The 19,570-nt window shown below is 48.0% G+C and overlaps 1 protein-coding gene across 2 annotated transcripts in view; it reads right to left on the bottom strand.

Moving 5' to 3' along the window:
* Positions 1 to 19,570, bottom strand: part of LOC146194714 (uncharacterized) — a 361,541-nt gene that overhangs the window by 276,344 nt on the left and 65,627 nt on the right. For both annotated transcript variants that reach the window (XM_084597512.1, XM_084597513.1), the window contains exon 7: positions 9,723 to 9,761. In XM_084597512.1, coding sequence (XP_084453638.1) covers positions 9,723 to 9,761 — 39 coding nt within the window. The remainder of the gene's footprint in view (positions 1 to 9,722; positions 9,762 to 19,570) is intronic.

Genomic DNA, 19,570 nt, shown 5'->3' with positions numbered 1-19,570 from the left:
CGAAGCATGCTCTGTACCGCTGCTATCCAGCGTAACATAAGGGCACTTGCCAAAGTGGGCAATCAGGTCGGAGTGCGATCCCAAAACACACTTTTGAGGGCCGAGCTGGGCCGAGTGCGGTACCTCTTCGGCGGCAGTTTCTTCGTTACAAAATGTATCATGTAATACTATATGCCAAGCTGATATTACGTGTTTTGTACATATTCTTATTTGAGTAATTGTTTTTTAATATCGACGGGCAAAATTTCACACAACAAAAACACGATATAACCGTGTAAGCAACTTCAAAATTAAGCGCCGTGCTCCACTTTGGCGACGTCATTTTAAGCTATAGGCAGCTGCGGTAGTTTGTTGCTGGCCTGTGTTTGCAGTATAGTTTGCGTTTTGAGAAATCTCTGCAGTCATAATGTTCTCTACTCTTGCTGTTTTATCTCCTTTATATTCCTGTACGAGACTTTTAGAGCGCAGCGCATTGCGATCCTCCAGCGCCCTGCTGCCTTCTTCGTTCACCGTGGGATTGTTGCCGTCTTCGTGTTTCCTCACCGGTATGTGTTTTTCCACATGTCTTGTGCGTAATATTGCTCGCAGAAAGCATTCCGGGAGATCTTTCATGCCGTGAGTTGCCGTGCAGTTTGTTCAGTGTGCAGTGAAAATCTTGACAAGGAACGCACTGAGAATATATGGCAACTGAGGACAACGTTCAATGCAAAGAAAAGATCACATGGACGGATGAAGAAACGCGGTCATTATTCAGAATTTAGGAGGACCTCTTACCGGACCTCCGTCAAACAAAAGGAACCTACAGGTCTATCTGACCATGGCTGAACGGCTTCGTGCTGTCGGCATATATAGGTCGACAAGGGAGGTAAAAACAAGTCCAAAACTTGGGAAACAAATACAGGTTGAAGCTTTTTAAAGAAAATCTACATTTTTTTAATGAATTAGTCGTTAGCTACTTTCCGCTGCCGTAACATTCACACAGTCACGACTTGGAGACAACCTTATGGTTATTTCCTTGCAGTAGCTAAGTAATTTCAGGATTTATGTTCTCTCGATTGTATTGTTACAAACGCTGTTCCCCCTTTAACTTTTTTATTTCAGGCTGCTGACAAGGACTGGCACTCGGACGGGGTCCTTGGGAATGCCCTGCAAGTTTCATTGGGAGATACACAGATTTCACGGATCGCTGCGAGCAAATTGTCGCAGCCTCATGGAGGAAACTATCTCTCTTTCGGATGAAACGCCTCCCCCGACGGGGCACTTATCAGAGCAATTCATAGTAGCTAATGCAAGTCAATTACCTGATACGCATTGGTATCCAGTTGATATTGTTACGGACGACAAGGAAGAACAAGCGGGCAGTGGCGCGGGAAGGAGCGCTCGCGCTAGGCCCGCGAACATTCATTAAATGTCATCTACCATCGTCATCGGTCATGCTCAGTCTTCTGTCTTCATCTGCTTGTAACATTTGGTTGGAGGTGCGGCGTACGACATCCCCATCCTCGCTTTGGAGCATCGAGGCCATCTTCAAGCCGGGACCATCACCGAGGGCCCAGGGACATCGCCGAGCAGCTTCGCCCCAGCCCTTCAAGCCCAGACCTGAACTACCACCGCCCAGCCCCCAGCCCGGACCTGAAGACAAGGAGAACAGGCATACGAATCAGAACCGAGACGAAGGACCCGAAAGACCCGAATGACCCGAAGGAACCGATGAACACGAACACGCAACCGCCGCCCAAGCTGCCCGACGTGACCTCGAGCCATCGGTCCCATCGACTCTGGTGACCGATGGTTGACAGCTCCAAGGGAAGCGGACCACCCACGCATCAGACATCGTACCGGCAAGCCATTCAATTCTTCCTTCTTCCTCTTCTTCTTCAAGCATCCAGACGCGCACATCATCATGCCATAAAATCATTAACATCGGTAAACTTCCTCGTCCACGATCGGGACCATCGCTCGGTGGCCCCGGGTCATGTTACGGACGACAAAGAAGAAGAAGCGGGCAGTGGCGCGGGAAGGAGCGCTCGCGCTAGGCCCGCGAACATTCATTAAACGTCATCTACCATCGCCATCGGTAATGTTCTGTCTCCTGTCTTCATCGGCTTACTGTATCGTAACAATATAAACAGCATGGAAGAAAAAAGCAGTCTACAAAAAATGGTTACAGATTGTTTTCATATTTAAAATAGCGTTTGTTTAACGCTTTCTCTCTCTGGCATATCTGTTCGCATGACAATTGCACATTTTTCTTTTCTCGGATTTTAACAACATGGTTCACAGTGATTTGGAGTTCGCTGAGGACTCATGTGGTAGACGAGAGGTAGACGACCCTCGAGAGGTAGACGACTCCCACCAAGAACAAGCACCCACCACGCCTGCCGTAGAATCAAGTGTACAACTTGCCCTGGAGCCTGGTGTGGAACCTGCAACTTCGAGCACATCACCAGGAGCTGCCGCAGCAAAGAAGCGGCTTGCTGCGCCATCTAAGCCTTTAGTTCAGTTTCTAGATGAACAACGGTGGCTCCGCTGTGCATTAGAGCCGCTGAGAAAAGAATCCCTGCAATAACAGAGGGAGCATTTAGACATCATGAAACGCAATGAGGAACGCGATGGCCAATTTGTGGACGTTTTACAGAAGTTCAAGTAAAATATTCTTTTTTTTTCACAGGTGCTGAAAGCTAATTGTAAGTAAAACGCTTAACACATGTGGATCTTGAAACCCGTTTTTTTTATTTAGCAACAAACTAGAACATTATTGATTAGATTCATGCATACAATTACACTCCCTTAAAGCGTGCCAGAGTGGCACACTGCAGTCCAAACAGTTTTTCTTATGTCACGGCGCAGGATGTTTCTTGATGGAGTACCTTGCTAGCACATCCCTCACTTCGTGCCCTCTCCCACTACACACTACAGTGCTGGGGACGGCTGTCCGTACAAGTCAAGTGCATGTCGCTCTTGCTCCCAGTGTGGCTCCACATTGTCACTGAAGTCTTCGCATATATTGTCAAGATTACAATCTGCCCAGATGCTTATTTTTTATTTCTTTATGCGGCACTCCATTATTTTCATTATATACCGAAATCGTGCCTTCAGGCGGCCGAAAGCATGCTGCATTTGGGAATGGCTTCTGCAAGTTAGAAGACAGGGGAAATGCGCGATCGCATAGGATCACAGGTGGTATTTCGCTGCTCTCTATCAACGCCGCAAGAGAGCAGCTAGAAAGTGTCTCCTTCAACCAGTTCATCACGTCTTGATCTTCTGTACACGCTGACGTCGTGCCACCTGCCTGGGGAGCCCACATTTATGTATCGAAATTGATGCGAGTGATCAACTAGGGCAAGGAGTATGACGCTGTACCTGTAGAGAGAAAAAAATGCAATCCGCCTTTTGCGAGAGGATGTGGCGCCATCATGCGGGAGCGGAGGGGAAATACATTGGACGGCAGTGTAGCAGACGACACGAAACCGCACCCTGCGAAATCGCCAAGCCAACGCAGGTAGAAAGCGAAAGCTCTTCCCTTGTTTTTTTTGCCTTGCAGGCGGGAAGTAGCGACTATGATTACAGTACCATGTTCACGCAGTATGGGAAAATTTTTCAGCGTTTTCGCAATCCACTCATAACGCATGCATATGCTGTCTTCGTATTGTAAGAGCGGGAAGCGCGGGCCATGGCGCGGGTTTTGTTCGACGTAACAGAATGAGACACACTCAGCGTGCAGATTCACGACAAATGTATTGTAAAAAAAATCGAATGGAGAGCGCGGAGGCAGAGAGAGAAAAAGAGAGGGATCTCAAAGAGCAAAACAACCAGGGGTTTGTTGATACTGCGGAGCTAGGGGGAATCCTCTCCTGTGACTTACGAGCAGCGCATATGCGCTGGGCGTCATCAGTTACCGAGCACAATGCGGTCACCGCGGCGCCGGCATGGTGCAATGGGAGTCGCTTCCTCCTCGCGTCGTTCACAAGCGTGCAGCTGTAGAATTTTATCTACTCAGCTTGTAGAGGAGGCGCTTATCAACACCCCCTGAACAGGGCATTGTCCCTGCCGGAATTCACAACAGAAGCCTGCAGGAGACGCGCGGCGGTTTTCTGGTAATGGATGATTCAGCGCTGTCGCCGGTTTTTGCCCCCAATACGGATGTGGTCGCAGTGGTGAAAAGGTTCTCGATGCACAGATAATGGTCATTCTGTTGTGAAAGGATCCACAACTTTTATGCCTCCGCAGCGGTTTCTGCGGAATCAACGACCTGGTGACACATGCGCATCTCCGACACATCGATGCGCATGTCGGTCCGGAACCAACGCTGTTCTGCGTCCAGAGCGCTCCACTCCGCAAGTGAACGAGCATGAACCCTTCATGAGACTCATTTGTGCCCGGCAGTTTCCTTGCTGATGCAGACGGTTGGACGAAGACGACTACTGTCAAGCTCCCTAACGAAGTGTAACTGATTGCGTACACCGCAGGAACAAAATCCGAATGATGGCGAGAACAAAGACGAGCTTGTAAGGTAAAAAAAAACACACTGCGTCGGGGAAGAGTGTCAAGTGTGTCATATGCTCCGAGTGGCCAAAATACAGATACTACAGGTATGTCTGCATCTAAAGGAAATATGCATGATGAAAAGTACCTAATGGAGTTGGCACCAACCCTTTAACGCACCAGCGATAGCTGCAATGATTTGTTCGGTGCGTGTTTGATTTAAATGCGACGGGGACCGATGTATTTTGTCGTTTGTTTTTATTTATGTGCGAAAGGGCCAGATAAACGCAGATATCACAGGCGACTGTGTGCGCTAGACCATATTATTTAGCATGTTTTATCGTGGCTGCCGTCTAACAAAAAAAAAATAATACGGCGTTTGTTGTGACGACCCGCCGTACGCGAGCCTCATGACCAGTTCAACCACTCACTCGCGAACGGCGGTGTATACCAGAAAACGCCGGGTTTTTTCTTTTTAGTCAGGCTGCAGTTGCGATAAAACATGCTAAATATTACGGTCTAGCGCACATAACCGCCTGCAGTGATATATGCTCTACTCGGCCCCTTCGCACATAACGAAAACAAACGACAAAATACATCGCGATCAGACCCCGTCGCACATTACCCAAACACGCATCGAACAAATCCTCATTTCGGCTGTCACTGGAGGATTACAGGTTGGTGCAAACTCCAGTAGGTACTTTTCATCATGCACATTTCCTTTAGATGCACACATAGCTCTAACGAAGTGTGTTTCGCACAGTGGAGAGTACGCAGTAGGTTGCTGAGATCACCCATTCACATCTTGACGCCTGGTAGCCCTAATTCAAGCTTCACGTTGTTGCTGGTCGTGGCTCGCCGAAGGGAACCTGAAAAACCGCGTCTTGCATTCCGGGACACCTCGAGAGTGGCAACCGTAAGCGGCAGATGTGGTTGACATCGCTTTGCCAAGCCTGCGACGATCACCGTGCAGCACTGCCCCCGCGCACTGGCGGCGACGAGAAATGCCGTCGACGCCGTCCAATATATTTCCTTCAGTCACCGCTGCGACTTCGCGCATGCGCATAAAACTCGCACAAAAGGCGGACTGACAATAAGCAGCTAGTTGCAATGAGCATGACTGGGAAAGGAGGTATGGTCGCAAAGGAAAATGCAGTTGAACTGAAAACTCTAGTACCGCATGTCACGAATGCAATGGAAGCCCTGATCGGCAAATAAAGTGCAGTGAACTTTTGTTGACTGCACCTAACTGGTCATAGCGTCTTCTGCTGAATTGAGGAAGGTTTTGAAATCTGTCGCAGAGGTTCACGCAGCAGGACTGAGGGGTGCTTACCATAGTTTAGAGAAATAAAGCCGCCGTAAGCAGTGCATGCAAAGCTGCAGTGAAAAATTCACTGCAACACGACCGAATAGAAGCAGTTCCATTTTTTACGATAATATGCCGCAATGTGCTTGTTCCCGAATACTCACTCTCAAAAACGTCTTGGGTGAACATTATGAAGTATTACCATGTTCACATAATGCCACTGCCTTGAAGAATTAAAAACACATTGTTTTATTATGCATGCTTGCGCCTTGGATAAGATCGTGAGATTTCTGTTTATTGCGAAGAAGCCCATCGTTTAACTAAAACAAAATATAGAAAAAACATTGCGCTGGATAAACAATTTTAGCAAGGAAATGAAAGAAGACACCTACGAGCCCTTGTAGGTATATTATTCTGTGGCGTGGTCCTAAGACCGCGAGCCAAGAAAGTGGCACACATCAAGGGCACCGATAGCTTGCGGGAACCCAGTGACTGCAGAAACATCTCACATATTAGTGACAATCTTCCTAGGCTGCACCATTCGCAGCCACTGGCCTTCGAGCAGGTCGATCACGGCGACACAGAACTCCTTCTGCAGTACATGTGCAGCAGAACGAACGATTTCAAACAGGTACACGGTGGTTCTGTCCTCGGCGCTTGAGCACAAACGGTAAAGCCCCACTGTAATGCGCTTTTCGGGTGAAATTGACTTCATCATGCAGGTGGTCTGTCGTTCCAAAACAGGACGGCATGACTACACCAGGTACCGAAGCATGATATGTGTCACACGAAGTGCCTGTTTAAAAGGAAAATTGCTCAGGCTGGGCACGGTATCCTCAAGCACTGCTCCTTCTTTAAACAAAGCTGCCGTTCACATGTGAGTTACTCGGCCATTACTGCCGCAATGGTAAAGCTGTTGGCAGACCAAAGATGTTCTGCAATGGCTTCTGCAGCTCCCGGGATCGTCTTAAACTGATGTTCCTCCCGCTGGCGTCGCGTTTTCGCGTGCAGATACGCTATTACATTTTCCAGTCCATGCTAGCAGTAGCGGACATAGGCTCGTTACTGTTGTCTGCCATATTGTTTGTTGTAGTTTGTTGTCGGATTATAGTGGATTCCGTAGATGCTACGAATTTGTCTCGACTAACAACGCTACTATTTTTCAAACATTATTTTCAGTCATGACTGAAAATGAAAATTTTCAGCCGCGATTGGAAGCAGCCACATGGAGCTACAATCAAGAGGAACAACTCTGGGCCATCCAGCAGGTCACCAAGGCGCTGGCCCGGCAGGGAACCAGCGAGCCGGCCACGGCGAGCGGGGACCCAGGCCGCGCGGCCGGTGCCCAGAGGACGACGTAGGCCCCGTCTGGAGCGCGCGCGCGCGAGCGCGCGTTCTACTGCAGGCCACAAATAAACGTTTTACCAATCCAATCAGTCATGACTTGATATCGAAGTAGAGGTAGTTTTTTAATTTTCTGCTATTTTAAAAGCAATATTTGAAGTTCGTGCTTTATATTCGCGTTTAAAACAACAAAAAAAGAATTTTGATGAGTCGCTAGTTTCGTATGTAGGAGTGCTCTCATATTTCCTTTTTAGCACCACGCTGCGTAAAGTGCCCTTCGAACTGCGAAGTGCACTGCCCGTAAGTGCTATTTAAATTGCACGCTTGATTGAAGTATTAAGTGCCTCCCTCGTATATTTTAATATCAAATGGCTGTCAGCGTACACTTGAATGTCCTCTTAGCTTCAAGGTGTTTGTAAAATCCCGCACATAAGCACATATATAGGAGATTATTAATGTATATTGTGTATGTTTTCATGTCATCAGCATGCTTCCATGCTCGTCACGGTTATCTGTTTGCGCTTAATTGCTTTGTCCGGTTTGAGCTGCGAAACAGTTACATTTTACGGTTAGTCGGATGCATGACGGGTTCGTTTGTTTTGAGTACCGAACTCGGCATAATATGTCAAGTGAATGAGCGCCATACCGGATCGCTTCGAGGCAGATATCCATACCGAACAGGTTCGTTCGGTATAGAATCTTACCGGACATATTCTCCGTGGTTTTGCCCACAGACCGGACACCGTCTTCCTTGTGTGAGGTCCATACCGCATCGGTCACTCCTCTTTGAGATCCATACTGGACACGGGGTCTCCAGTGTGACCTGCTTGGAGGAAATAATCTGCTCGCAATGAGCTTCATACCATTCTACTGCGCCCATATATATCCATACCGTACTCATATAAACCAACTTGGATATTGTACTGTATGTATCTCACCGGAATAATATTTATAATGAATCATTTAGGTTGGATGAAATTTGATTTGGAACGAAATGACATTTTAAAAGGCAAGTAAGTAACTCTCACAAGCAGTCCCTGATTCTGCCTTCTAGGCAGTCGGAAGGCGCTTTTATTTCATTTGACTTATTTTTCCGTGCTAGCATTCATTGTACGAGACATCAGCGACGCAAAATTATAGTGTCGCCCGTGGTTAACCACTCCACTCCGACAAGTTACGCTGCAGGTCTCGCTACCTAACTATAGGGTGATAAGATTATTCACGGCGTCACTATCTGTCATGACTTCAGATATCATGGTCGCACTTATTCTTCAAGTGGCTGTGAAATCGTTCATAGCTAATAACAGGCATTGATTGGCTTCGTATCATGTAAAATCTCAACTCGTTCTTTGACGCAGCCCATGCATGCTGTAGACAATCTCTGACAGGCGCTAGCTCAGAAATTTTGCCCTCCTGGGAAACCTATAGTTGTCATGACCCTGCTGATGATTTCTCCAGTATATATATATATATATATATATATATATATATATATATATATATATATATATATATATATATATATATATATATGTATATATATTCTAGCAGGCCTACATGCGATCACCCACAGCCTACACCCCGCAAGTGATTCTAACATCCATCAAGCCTCCAAATCTTTCTGCAATTTCATAATTATAATGTTCCCGCACTTTACGCCATCCATTGAAATGACGCCGTCATAAAAATAACGTAACTCGCTTTATAATGAAGTGCTTTCACGAACGGCACTGCAATCATTATCATGTCAGAGCGTAAGCACTCGTTGCGGTTTACACACTCATTTGTTTTCTTTACCGCAAACTGTCCGACGCCACAAACGAGGCCGAATCAATGAATTTTAAGTCTCCCTCTGCTACACCAGCCGTGTTATTAGTGAACTTGACCAGTCGGTACAATTATTCTGTCATTCGCACAATGACTCGACTAGTTAAATGCTTCAGGAGTAGGCTTCAGTTAATGGAAGTTGGGCTGCCTAATGTAAAGTGTTCGTGCTAAGCCAAACGAGGATGATCAGGCAATAGTGGCCTTCATGGAAAGCACAGGTTGTTACCAATTCAGTTCCATTTTAAAACTAGGCGGTCACCTCCGCCCACCGAAGAAAGAATATTGGAGTACTCGTCTGGAATTAGTGTCATTATAAGGGAACAAATTACCAACTGCACATGAAACCTAGTCAAAGTAATTTCAACCGACTACGTGTCCAGGTGCCTGCCTTCGATGTCTTTGAGCAACTATTTCATTTCCGAGCCATTAAACAAATACATTTTGAGGATTATAGCTGAATAACCCTCATTTATTTGATGAATATCCTTCCTCAGTTCTTATACAGAATTTGCGATGACCTCATGTTAAGGAAATTGTTTGAAACATGACAAGAATTTCCTAATACGTTTAGTTTTATGCCTCTCTCTGGTGATATACCTTTATTTGTAGCGGTTTACAGAAAGCGACATCTGTTAAGCTCGAGTCATTTGATATTTTCGTAAATATAAGACAGCCACAAACACAGAATAGTAATATCTAATAACCTTGTCTATAGCACATTGTTGAAAACGCGGCTTCGAAGAACAAAGTTTCAGCTCACCTGTCTCTGTGTCTGGATGTGTATGTCCACCAGAGTTGACTGCAAAAGATGATGTGCATTGACGAAAACATTTTAGACAAACATGCTATCAAGACCTGCGGGGAAACATGGTGCAAGTCATAAAGGGTAGCTTTACTACATGCTGTGCCAGAATTGTTCACTAATATCTGTTGACAGGTTCAGATTAATGTGTCTGTTCTCTAGCACTGCACTACTCTTCGCCTTCCGGTCATTTAGATTCTTTAACGCATTCTGAATGTGGAAAATGAAAGCGAAAATGCCTGCTGCGTTACCTGGTTAGCACCCTTGTTTTCATGTAACTAAGATATTACAAACTGGTACATATGAATCCGGATATATACTGTTGGAGATTTGTTATGGTTTCAAATTGGTTTGCCCTAATGACATGTCTCTAAACGAATAAGGCTAGGAGTGAGACCGTAGTGAAGGGCTCCGAAAATTTAGACCATCTGTAATATTTCTACGCACACTGGCATCGCACGGCTCACGGATGCCTTAATAACGTTTAACGTCCCGAAACGAATAAGGCTACGAGAGAGGCCGTAGTTAAGGGCTCCTGAACGCTTGACCAATTGGAATAGTTACACGCGCACTGATATCGCACAGCTCAAGGATGTTTCTTTAATTCGGGTTCGAATCCACATAGCCCAGCAATAGTATACGGGCATCTTTATTGCGCTCCGGCGGCGAAGGAGCTAACTAGTTAAAGCCAATAATCTGTACGAATTGCTACAAACGATTTGGAAATGTTCACTGACGGTTTGAATATGAAGCCGTTCATATTTCGTCTTCATAGCTCCTCTAACACCTCCTTTGTGCTGCCTCTATTTAGCTAATAATTTGCTTTTCAGGGCCCCGCCGCGGTAGCGCAATGGTTAAGATTCCGAATGCTGGTTCGAAGTACCGGAGTTCGATCCCGACCACAGGCGGCTGCATTTCGATGGAGGTGAAACTGAGAGACGTCGGTCTGATGTATGATGTCAGCACATGTTAAAGATCCCCAGATGACCAAAATTACTCGTGCCCTACAGTACAGCGCCCCTTTGTGTTTTCCTGCTTCTTCTTCTTCTTCTTCTTCTCCCTCGTTGTAATGGCACATACCCACATTGGGGGATTGGCCAGAATTCGTTGTAGGTGACATAATATTTTTGATAATGTCGATTTGACTATATGATACAGATAACCTAATAATTAGGAGGTAGTGTTGCTGAAATAACTTGAAATCTTGAGGCGATGTAATGCTTTCACTGCCACCTTCCTTTCTTTTCGTCCAGCTCGAGTCAGGTGTCCACAGAAAACGCGTGAGAGACACTATGGCCTTCCTTGCCGGTAAACCAATTGTTATGCGTTTGGGAAATACATTTTTGTTACTGTGAGAATTCGGAAGACAAATGTTTTATTTAGTCTATAAGAATGAAAAGGCACCGTATCTAATACAGATTTCTGGGTAAACCTGTCTGCGTCACAAATGAAGAAAAGAAGGAGGTAGTAAAATTGGACAGAAAAATATACATACAATTCAAGTCACTTAATCATGGAATAGCTTGCAGCGGGACGTTTTGATAGAATGGTGTTATCCGTAACTCAATTTTTGAACGTTAAATTTCTGTGTTAATCAGGCGGCCATGCTTATACACCACACCATCCATGAGCTCCACAGAGCCGACCTTCTTAATCTTATGCCTTTATTGGCGACAGCGTCGAATCCGAATCACACTTTGTACCAGATTGGCAAACACAAATTTGTGGTCAGTGAACCACTGACGTGGTCTTAACGTCCTCCACAAGAACGTCGTGGTTAAATACAAGGTCTCTACAGCTAAACTATTGCGCTTATTATCGAGTTTTTGCGGATCTTTTTTTCTGTAGATAGTTCATCTGCGCTTCCACATCTCTCTGTCTTTTAACAATAATGTCGACTTCGACCTCCGTTGATTCCTACAGCTGCTGTCGCCTTCCCGGACGTTGTTCCCGTCATCGTACTTGACGACACATTTCCTCACACAACCAAGACGGGCCTGGACTACCCTCCGTACTAACCTACGAATCACAGCCATGACACGAAGTAGTCAAGTGTGCCTAGCAGTGAATGCACAGCGGGACGAGCTCCCTGCTGCCCTTGTTTCTTCGGTTCGCTTCGATTATAGACAGCTTCGCACATGTCGACCATTCCAGCACCACCTTTCTTCTCACTCAGTACTCATCGCAGCCTTTCCTGTCCCCTCTGCGCAACACAATGTTTAGCTCACCAGACAACAAATGCATGGATGCTCTCTCTGTGATGGAGCGTTGTTCCTCCTCTGCCTCCTGTCAGCCGTGGCTTCAGACATCGAGATTTTGTGAGAATGCGATTGATAATGATGCAGCACTAAGAGGTGCCGCAGTGGAGGACAGCAGAAAAAAATAAAACAACTTGGCGATCTTTAACTTGCACTGACATAGCTTAGCACAGATACGCGTCTCCGTTTCGCCTCCACAGAAAGGCAGCCGCTGGCGATCGGATTCTAATCCGGGCACACCTATACAGTGGCCGGCGCCTTAGCTACTGCTACAAAGTGGCGGGGCGAAGGAGGTGGAAAATATTTAATGTAATAAAATTCCCACCCTCGGGATATCCTCTTGCCAAGAGCCCTTTGGCCGTTTCCTTTAGCTCGGCGCACTCTACCAGCCACAGCTGATGGGCAAGCTGCGTGACCAGAAGAGCGTGGGCGGGGATTCTGATGGAAGGAAAGCGGTCAAGTTCCGGGCGTTCCCAGAGGTAATGAAAGAGATAGTGTGGGGTGGCGCTGTAATTGGTGCAGTAGGGTGCAAAACCATGTATTGAAACATGTGGGTGAATTTAGGAGGTGGGAAGGAATATCTCTGGAGTTGTCACTAGCACGTGCATTCGGTGTGATTGACCGTCTGTTATTGCAGGTACGTGAGAGGGCAACGACGTTAGTGGTGGACAATTCTATTGTAGTCAAAGGTCCGATAACAGTGCATATTGAGGCAATCCGCAACAGCGCCCTCATTTTTGCAGGGATATCCTCGTAGCCAGCATTACTTGGGCAAGTGACGGAGGGGGAGGGTCAGGTAGTGTAGACAATATTCGAGTGGACGCGTGTGAAAGGGCCGCTCGCAGGAAATATCGCTGTGGTGATTGGAAGCATATCCTGGTGTTCTTATTCCGCACCGCGCTAATGTGTGTGATGTGCCAAGCATTCGTCCTCGGCGGTGCTGCTGAATTGGGTGGAGCCGGCGTTGAACGTTCATTAGTCAATATCCGTGAACACGGCGGTGCTATTGAGGGCATGGCCTCGATTCTGTGAAGCATCCGTCTTGATAATGCCCTGGCTTTCGGTGTATTGTTTATGGTGATATGAGGCTCTGCTTGCGCGGAGCCCGTGCAGTGTTCGAATTTCGCATTTCGAATATGGCTTGTACAGGTATGACGAAGTAAACTAAGGGCAGCTTTATTGGTTAAACGGTAGAGGGCGCTAAGTTCGGTGAGTTTGGATTCAGCCAGAGAGTGATAGAGGAGATGGTAGGCAAGTCGGCTCACAATGAGTGCGTCGAAAAGCCATAAAGCGCCCATTTTTTTTAGGATCCCATTGCGGCTTGAAATGTGGCGGATAAAACCAATGATAATGTTCCGTAGGATCTGCAGAATCTACAAGAGGTGTACGGTGTGGATGGCTCTTGTGGCCTCATGAATGTGAAGATTCAACAGTCGGTGTCGTTCAACTGGTGCAGGTCGTTTGCGAGGAGTACGGTGATAGTTTGGTTGCACGGGAGGATTGGATGAATACGAGCCCAGATGTCTGCAGTGCACACGCGACACCCACAGCCTGTATGCATGTGTGCATGATATCCGTACCGAGTTGAAGAATATGTTGAGCTTGGTCAAGGCATCCGCTGCTAGTCCATTGTAATGTCGGCAGCAAATGTTAATGTTTATAATCGGATTTTAGAGCATCTTTAATAAGTGCTAGAGCGAAGTTAAAGTGGATAGCTGAGAAGATTGAGCCCAGCGGTGTGACCTGGCTGGATAAATGGATGGTCGAGAGGTTTAGGGGCCGAATGAGACAGGGGCAGTGCGTTTTGATAAGAAGACATTTATTGTGGAAAGGGTTGATTGATCGTGGTTGTGGCGGATGGTTTGAAATTTTATTTTATAGCAAGAGCAAGTATGGTCCAAGTGACTTGCTTATGAAGGTTGGCGTGGCGGTGAAGAAATGTATTAGATAAAATTTGCATGAAAGAGCAAAAGGGGCAGGTATTAACGACCACCCCCTTACAAAGTTATGAAGGGGTCCTTCGTCGGGACTCCTGTGCCTTCCACGGAAGCTTGGGTCCTAGCCACTAGAGCACGTTGTATCTCTTAAGTTAGAACAGCTGAGCACGGCAGTCCCCCAGCTCTCTCGAATAGGCAAAGGGAAAACTGTGAAAGTGGGACACGTCTATGCTACACATCCGAAAACGCGGACCTACAGTATAGGCATTCCCCCTTAAAAGCTAGATTGAAATACACTAGTACTGTCGGGCAGAGTGCTGTATCTATATACACGAAGGGCCTAGCGCTCTGAAAGTTTTGGTTAGTCTTTAAGAGGGGAGGGTAAAGCTGAAGAAGGTAGTGGCGGTTTTTTTACATGTAAACAATTTCTAGAGGCGGGATCAAGGCAATGCCCGGGGAATAAACCCGTGAGTTGAGGGGTCTGCGGCCTTGTTCCCCTCTAGTTCCGCATGCGCTGGCGCTCAGGTGACGACACATGAGTGAGGGTGATCCCGGTACTGGCATCCATGGAGGAGTTTGGCGGTGCGTGCCACAATGCGTCATTCTAAATTTCGACAAGCTCCCCGGGTTTCAGTATTATAACCCGGTTGTCTGGCTCTGTAGTGGGCAACACTTTAGCGACCTTCTTTTCATCGGTGATGTTTGGTGCAAAGAAGGTGAGTTCTGGAATGTGTGTGTTCTGGTGGATGACTGTGGCCTAGTACCACACCATGCAGGGGAATGATGTGGAGTGATTAAAATCTCTCTATTTATGTCTGCATCGGAGGGTACGCTGCCTATCTGTGCTCTTTGAATGAGGAATGGCGCTGAGCAGCCTGAAATGTCAGCCTTCAGCCGTGCTCTGCTTTCCAAATCGATCCAGCTATGCTCTTAATGCATTTAAGCTTAAAAACACGAAAAATGCGATCTACCATGTAACGTACGCGGAAAATTGGATAAGAGAACAATTGCTCATAGGCAGCCTCCCTAGCACAGCCATATGGCTACAGAGAGAGGCTATGCAGCTTTAGTAGGCACTTGCTCACAAGCTGCACATTATTCCTTGTAGTCGTATGAGCGCCGGCTGCTGCACCCTGGGGGATTCGCCTAAAGCATGTGAGCACGGGTAAGGAACAATTTTGTGAAGCAGCCAAGCGTTAAAATGTTGGTTTCGTGTGCTAGTGAATGTGTCAGCTTGCATTGCGACAGGCCTGATCAGGAATGAATGTTCGTGAATATGGTAATGAAGCGGACGTGGAAGAGCGGTTTAATAAATGTCTTATAAGGCAGTGGTGATAGATTAGTCATCAGTTTAGTATCTGAAGCACTAAGTTAATAGAAGCGTGTAAAAGTATCCTCAGTGAAGAGTGCTGGCGCCCTTGGTACGAAAGGAAACATGGCACCTGATGCGGCCATTACGAGTGTCAGGCTAGTAACGTCGGGCACGGTAGTCCGGTCTGATGGGTGAAGGAGAACACAGGAGCTGTTAGTTCTTGTCGAACCGGACCGAATCACATTGTACAACCATTTACAAAAGGTTTTGCATACCTCCAAGATATATCTGACAGGTCGCGGTCGTTTGTTTTTTTAGATGCGGAAGTGGGCTGGTTTATATACAACGTACAGCTCAGTCAAAGATGTTCCATGATATTGTTCCATTAGGCGGTCCATGCACTGATATGCGCATAAGGAAAGAAGAAGACGGCTCTCGTGAGTTTTAGAGTAGACGACGCTCGAGCAGAGTCGGCTGGGGCCTACAAAAACGTCTTTTCTTTGAAAGCCTTGTATTCCGTGTCCGCCCTCTGCTCCAAGTTGAACTACCACGCAACACCATGGTGGAGGTTTTTTCGATCCCCCTTGCCACAGCGCCTCGTATGTCCGCGCCAGAAACCTGGATTTGCGCGGTGGACTCCATCTCCCCGAGCTCACCCCACCAACTACCACAGTAAGCATGGCATCCCAGGACGCATCACCCGCTACGAAAACTACAGCTGTCCCAGTCGTTTTAACCAAAATCCGCCATCCGCCTATTTTCAACGGCGAAGACAAGAAGGATGTTGAAGATTGGCTCGACGAATAAGAAAGATGCAGAAAGAATAATCGGTGGGATGCTAGCATAATTCTTGCAAACATAATATTCTATCTAGCTGGATCGGTGAAGACTTGGTTTACCAACTACGAGCAGGAGATGCCTGCATGGAACATCTGCAACCACAAACTGCAGGACTTATTCGGCAAACCAATTTGGCGAGCTCTGGCAGCCAAAAAAGACCTCACTAATCGTGTTCAATCGTCCACTGAGTAATATCTTGCCTACATACAGGACGTTCTCGCCCTGTGTCGAAACTTGAATACCTCCGTGACCGAAGATGATAAAGTGGGCCATATACTTAAGGGTACCGCTGATGACGCATTCAATATACTTCTCTGCAAAGACTGCTCTGCGGTGGACTCAGTCCTGTAAGTCTGTCGCCGTTTCGAACAGGCGAAGCAGCGTCGCATTGTCCGTCGGTTTGAGCGCCTTCACAACACGGCGACTACAACCTCATGTGAAGATTTGCCACACGATTCGCCTTTAAGTTAGAATATACACACTACCATCGTCTTCAGGGAGATCGAGGCCTTGACTCCTGTTACACTTACGTCACCTCCTACAGAGGCAACAATAGCTATGATAGAAGCTGTTGTCCGCCAAGAATTCGGAAATGTGGGCCTCGTTTCAAATCCTACCATACTACCTCCTGCACCACAGCCAATCCCAGTGGTTGCTGCTGCTACCATAACCCCGCCATATACACCGCGCTACCCTACCCGTAATCCTGTGGTGTGGCGCACATATAACGTTAGGCCTATTTGCTTCGTCTGCTGCCGAGTTGGCCATACGTCCCGCTATTGCCGCAGCCGTCCGACTCCCCACTCTCGCGCCCATTACAGCCCTGTCAATGTTCCCCCCAGAAATCACAGTTTGTGCATCTCCGTCCCTCTCGTAGATGCACTGCACAAATCTCGCTGTCGCTTGCGAGCGGTCCAATTCATGAATCAGAAAAGATCAGAGTACTCAATCTCTTCCTCCATCACTAAAGACGCCCTGACACAACACTAGCCAAGCTCCACCAGGTGGGGGACCAGGTGGGCTGTATGGTCCGCCGGGTGTCTAACAAACGCGGGGGGTTGCGATGTAAGGATGCCTTGCGGCTGGCAAACGCCTTTGTAACCAGTCGAATCCTGTATTCGACTCCTTACCTCCACTTGCGGAAGCACGATCCGAAAAATCATGAAACGTGCCCTCGACCTCTCAATCTCCACCTCCAACAGTCGGCTCATGGCCCTAGGGGTGGTGAACACTTTCAGGGAGCTTCGGGAAGCACATGTGAAGAACCAATATACCCGCCTCAAACAGACAGTGTCGGGTCGCCGCCTTCTTGCCCGGCTGAACATTCAACATAAACAGTTCACAGAGGAGATGCTCCGCATCCCAGAACTCTGGAGACGCGCCCTCAGAGTGCGGCCTCTCCCTGCCAACATGTCACGAGAAGACTATAATTGGCGGCGCCTGGCGTGGGCGGAAGCCTTGGCCCGCCATTATGGCAACAAATCAGGTGTGTTCTACGTGGATGCCTCGGGCCCCCATCCGGGGGGGTTGGTACACGGCCACTGTCGTTCGCAACGGGAACACAGTCGATGGCCTTACGTTCAAGGCGAAATCTATAACACACGCTGAAGAAGTAGCCATTGCACTCGCCGCCTCAGACCACACTTATAAATATATCATCACCGACTCACGAGGCTTGCCGGAACGTCGCTCAAGGGTGGACCACCCCCTTAGCCTATAGAATATTTCAAAATTGCTGTCGGGACACGGACCCCGCGTGCCGATATCTCGTCTGGGCTCCTAGCCACCAGGGTCTTGCAGGGAACGAGGCAGCTAACGCAGCCGCCCGCGCGCTTTCTCTCCGGGCAGTTTCCTCGGGACTCGAATCGGCTGAGGACATCGATTCCAATCCGGCCTACATATTTAAAGATATTGTAATGTTTTGTCAAAACACGCATCGCAAATACCTTAACCCCTGCAAAGGGTTAGGAAAAGCGGACGAGAGGCTGTTCCTGCGCCTCATCACTAACACAATGCTGTGCCCGGCAGTACTTAAACATTTTGACTCACAATTCACTCGACAGTGCCAGTACTGTGGGGAGGTGGCTGACACCTACCACATGGTATGGGCCTGCCAACAAAACCCATCCCTTCCCCCCTCCCTAACCCTTCCCGGGAGGACTGGGAGGCGACCCTGCTCGGCTGCTGCGACCGACAGGCCCAAAGGGCCTTAACGCGGCGTGCGCGGGCGGCGGCAACAGCCAATGGGGTCCCTGACTAGGGTCTCCACCCAGTATTAAAAGGCTCCGCGTCCCTTAAGGCTCCGCGTCAAACCTCCCAATATGAAATAAACGTTTTCACCAACACCACCACCTGTCAACCATCACTATTATGCACCACGACGCGTTTTTGTCACCTCAGCATTCTCCTTCCCCAGTGCAGGGTAGCAAACCGGAAGCTTTCCTGGTTAACCTCTCTGCCTTGTCTCTCTCTCTCTCCCGTCATCCTAGCCGTTCGCCATCTCCTCAAGCCCGCCGTTTCCGATCACCTACTCCTCGCCGCAGCTTGTCCCCAACATACCAAGGCACCTATTCGGGAAACTAAGCAACGCAGCACCCGGACGTGACGCTGTGTTACCAACCAGGACAGCCAACTGTGTTTCAACCATCGCACCACGCCGCACCCTGACCAGTGTCCCCGTACATAGAGTCCCTGTGCCCGCTCTCATTGACACTGGAGCCCATATTTCGGTCCTTAGTTCGTCGTTCCGCCATCACCTAAAAAACGTTCTTACACCCGCTAACACCTCTACATTTCGTGTTGCTGATGGAAACACTGCTACCATCATCGGAATGTGCGCTGCGCGCGTTAGTATCGCCAGCCACCACGTCCCTGTGCTCTTCGCCTTCCTTAGTACTTCTCAATTCGTGAGTTTAGGCCTAGACTTTTTAACAGCCCATTCCGCTCTCATTCACTGTTCCTCCGGACTTCTGCGCCTAGTCCAGCCCCTTTGTGTTCACGACCCCAGTGCTGACCATTCCTAGCCTCGCCTCCGCACCAGTACATTTACTCGCCTACCTCCCGAGGCAGCAGTATACGTGCCCATGTCACCTGTTCTCTCCCTTTCTGACGGCGTCTACGGTGTCAACCCCATCACCGACATCAGTCTACAGCGCAACATTGTCCTACCTCATAACATTGTACACGTCGAGAATAACCTTACCTACTTTCCCGTACTCAACTTCAGCATGTCTTCGCAAGTTCCCCGGAGGAAATTTTCCTTGCCGAGCTGTCGCCTTTGTCCAGCTTTACTATTTCTGAAGGTCTCTCCCACCGTCACGCCGAGGTACCTGCACAATCTGTCCCGTCACATTGTCCGGACGACCGCATCTCAGCCATGGTTGCCTCTTACCTGCGTCCCTAATGTGCCAGTACCCTTGCCGGCCTTTTGCGGTCATACTGCGACATTTTTGATTTCGT

Source organism: Amblyomma maculatum, chromosome 3 (assembly GCF_055883805.1).
Source record: "Amblyomma maculatum isolate TAMU_Amacu chromosome 3, ASM5588380v1, whole genome shotgun sequence".
Classification (NCBI taxonomy): Eukaryota; Metazoa; Arthropoda; class Arachnida; order Ixodida; family Ixodidae; genus Amblyomma; species Amblyomma maculatum.
This window is presented reverse-complemented; position numbering and strand designations above follow the sequence as displayed.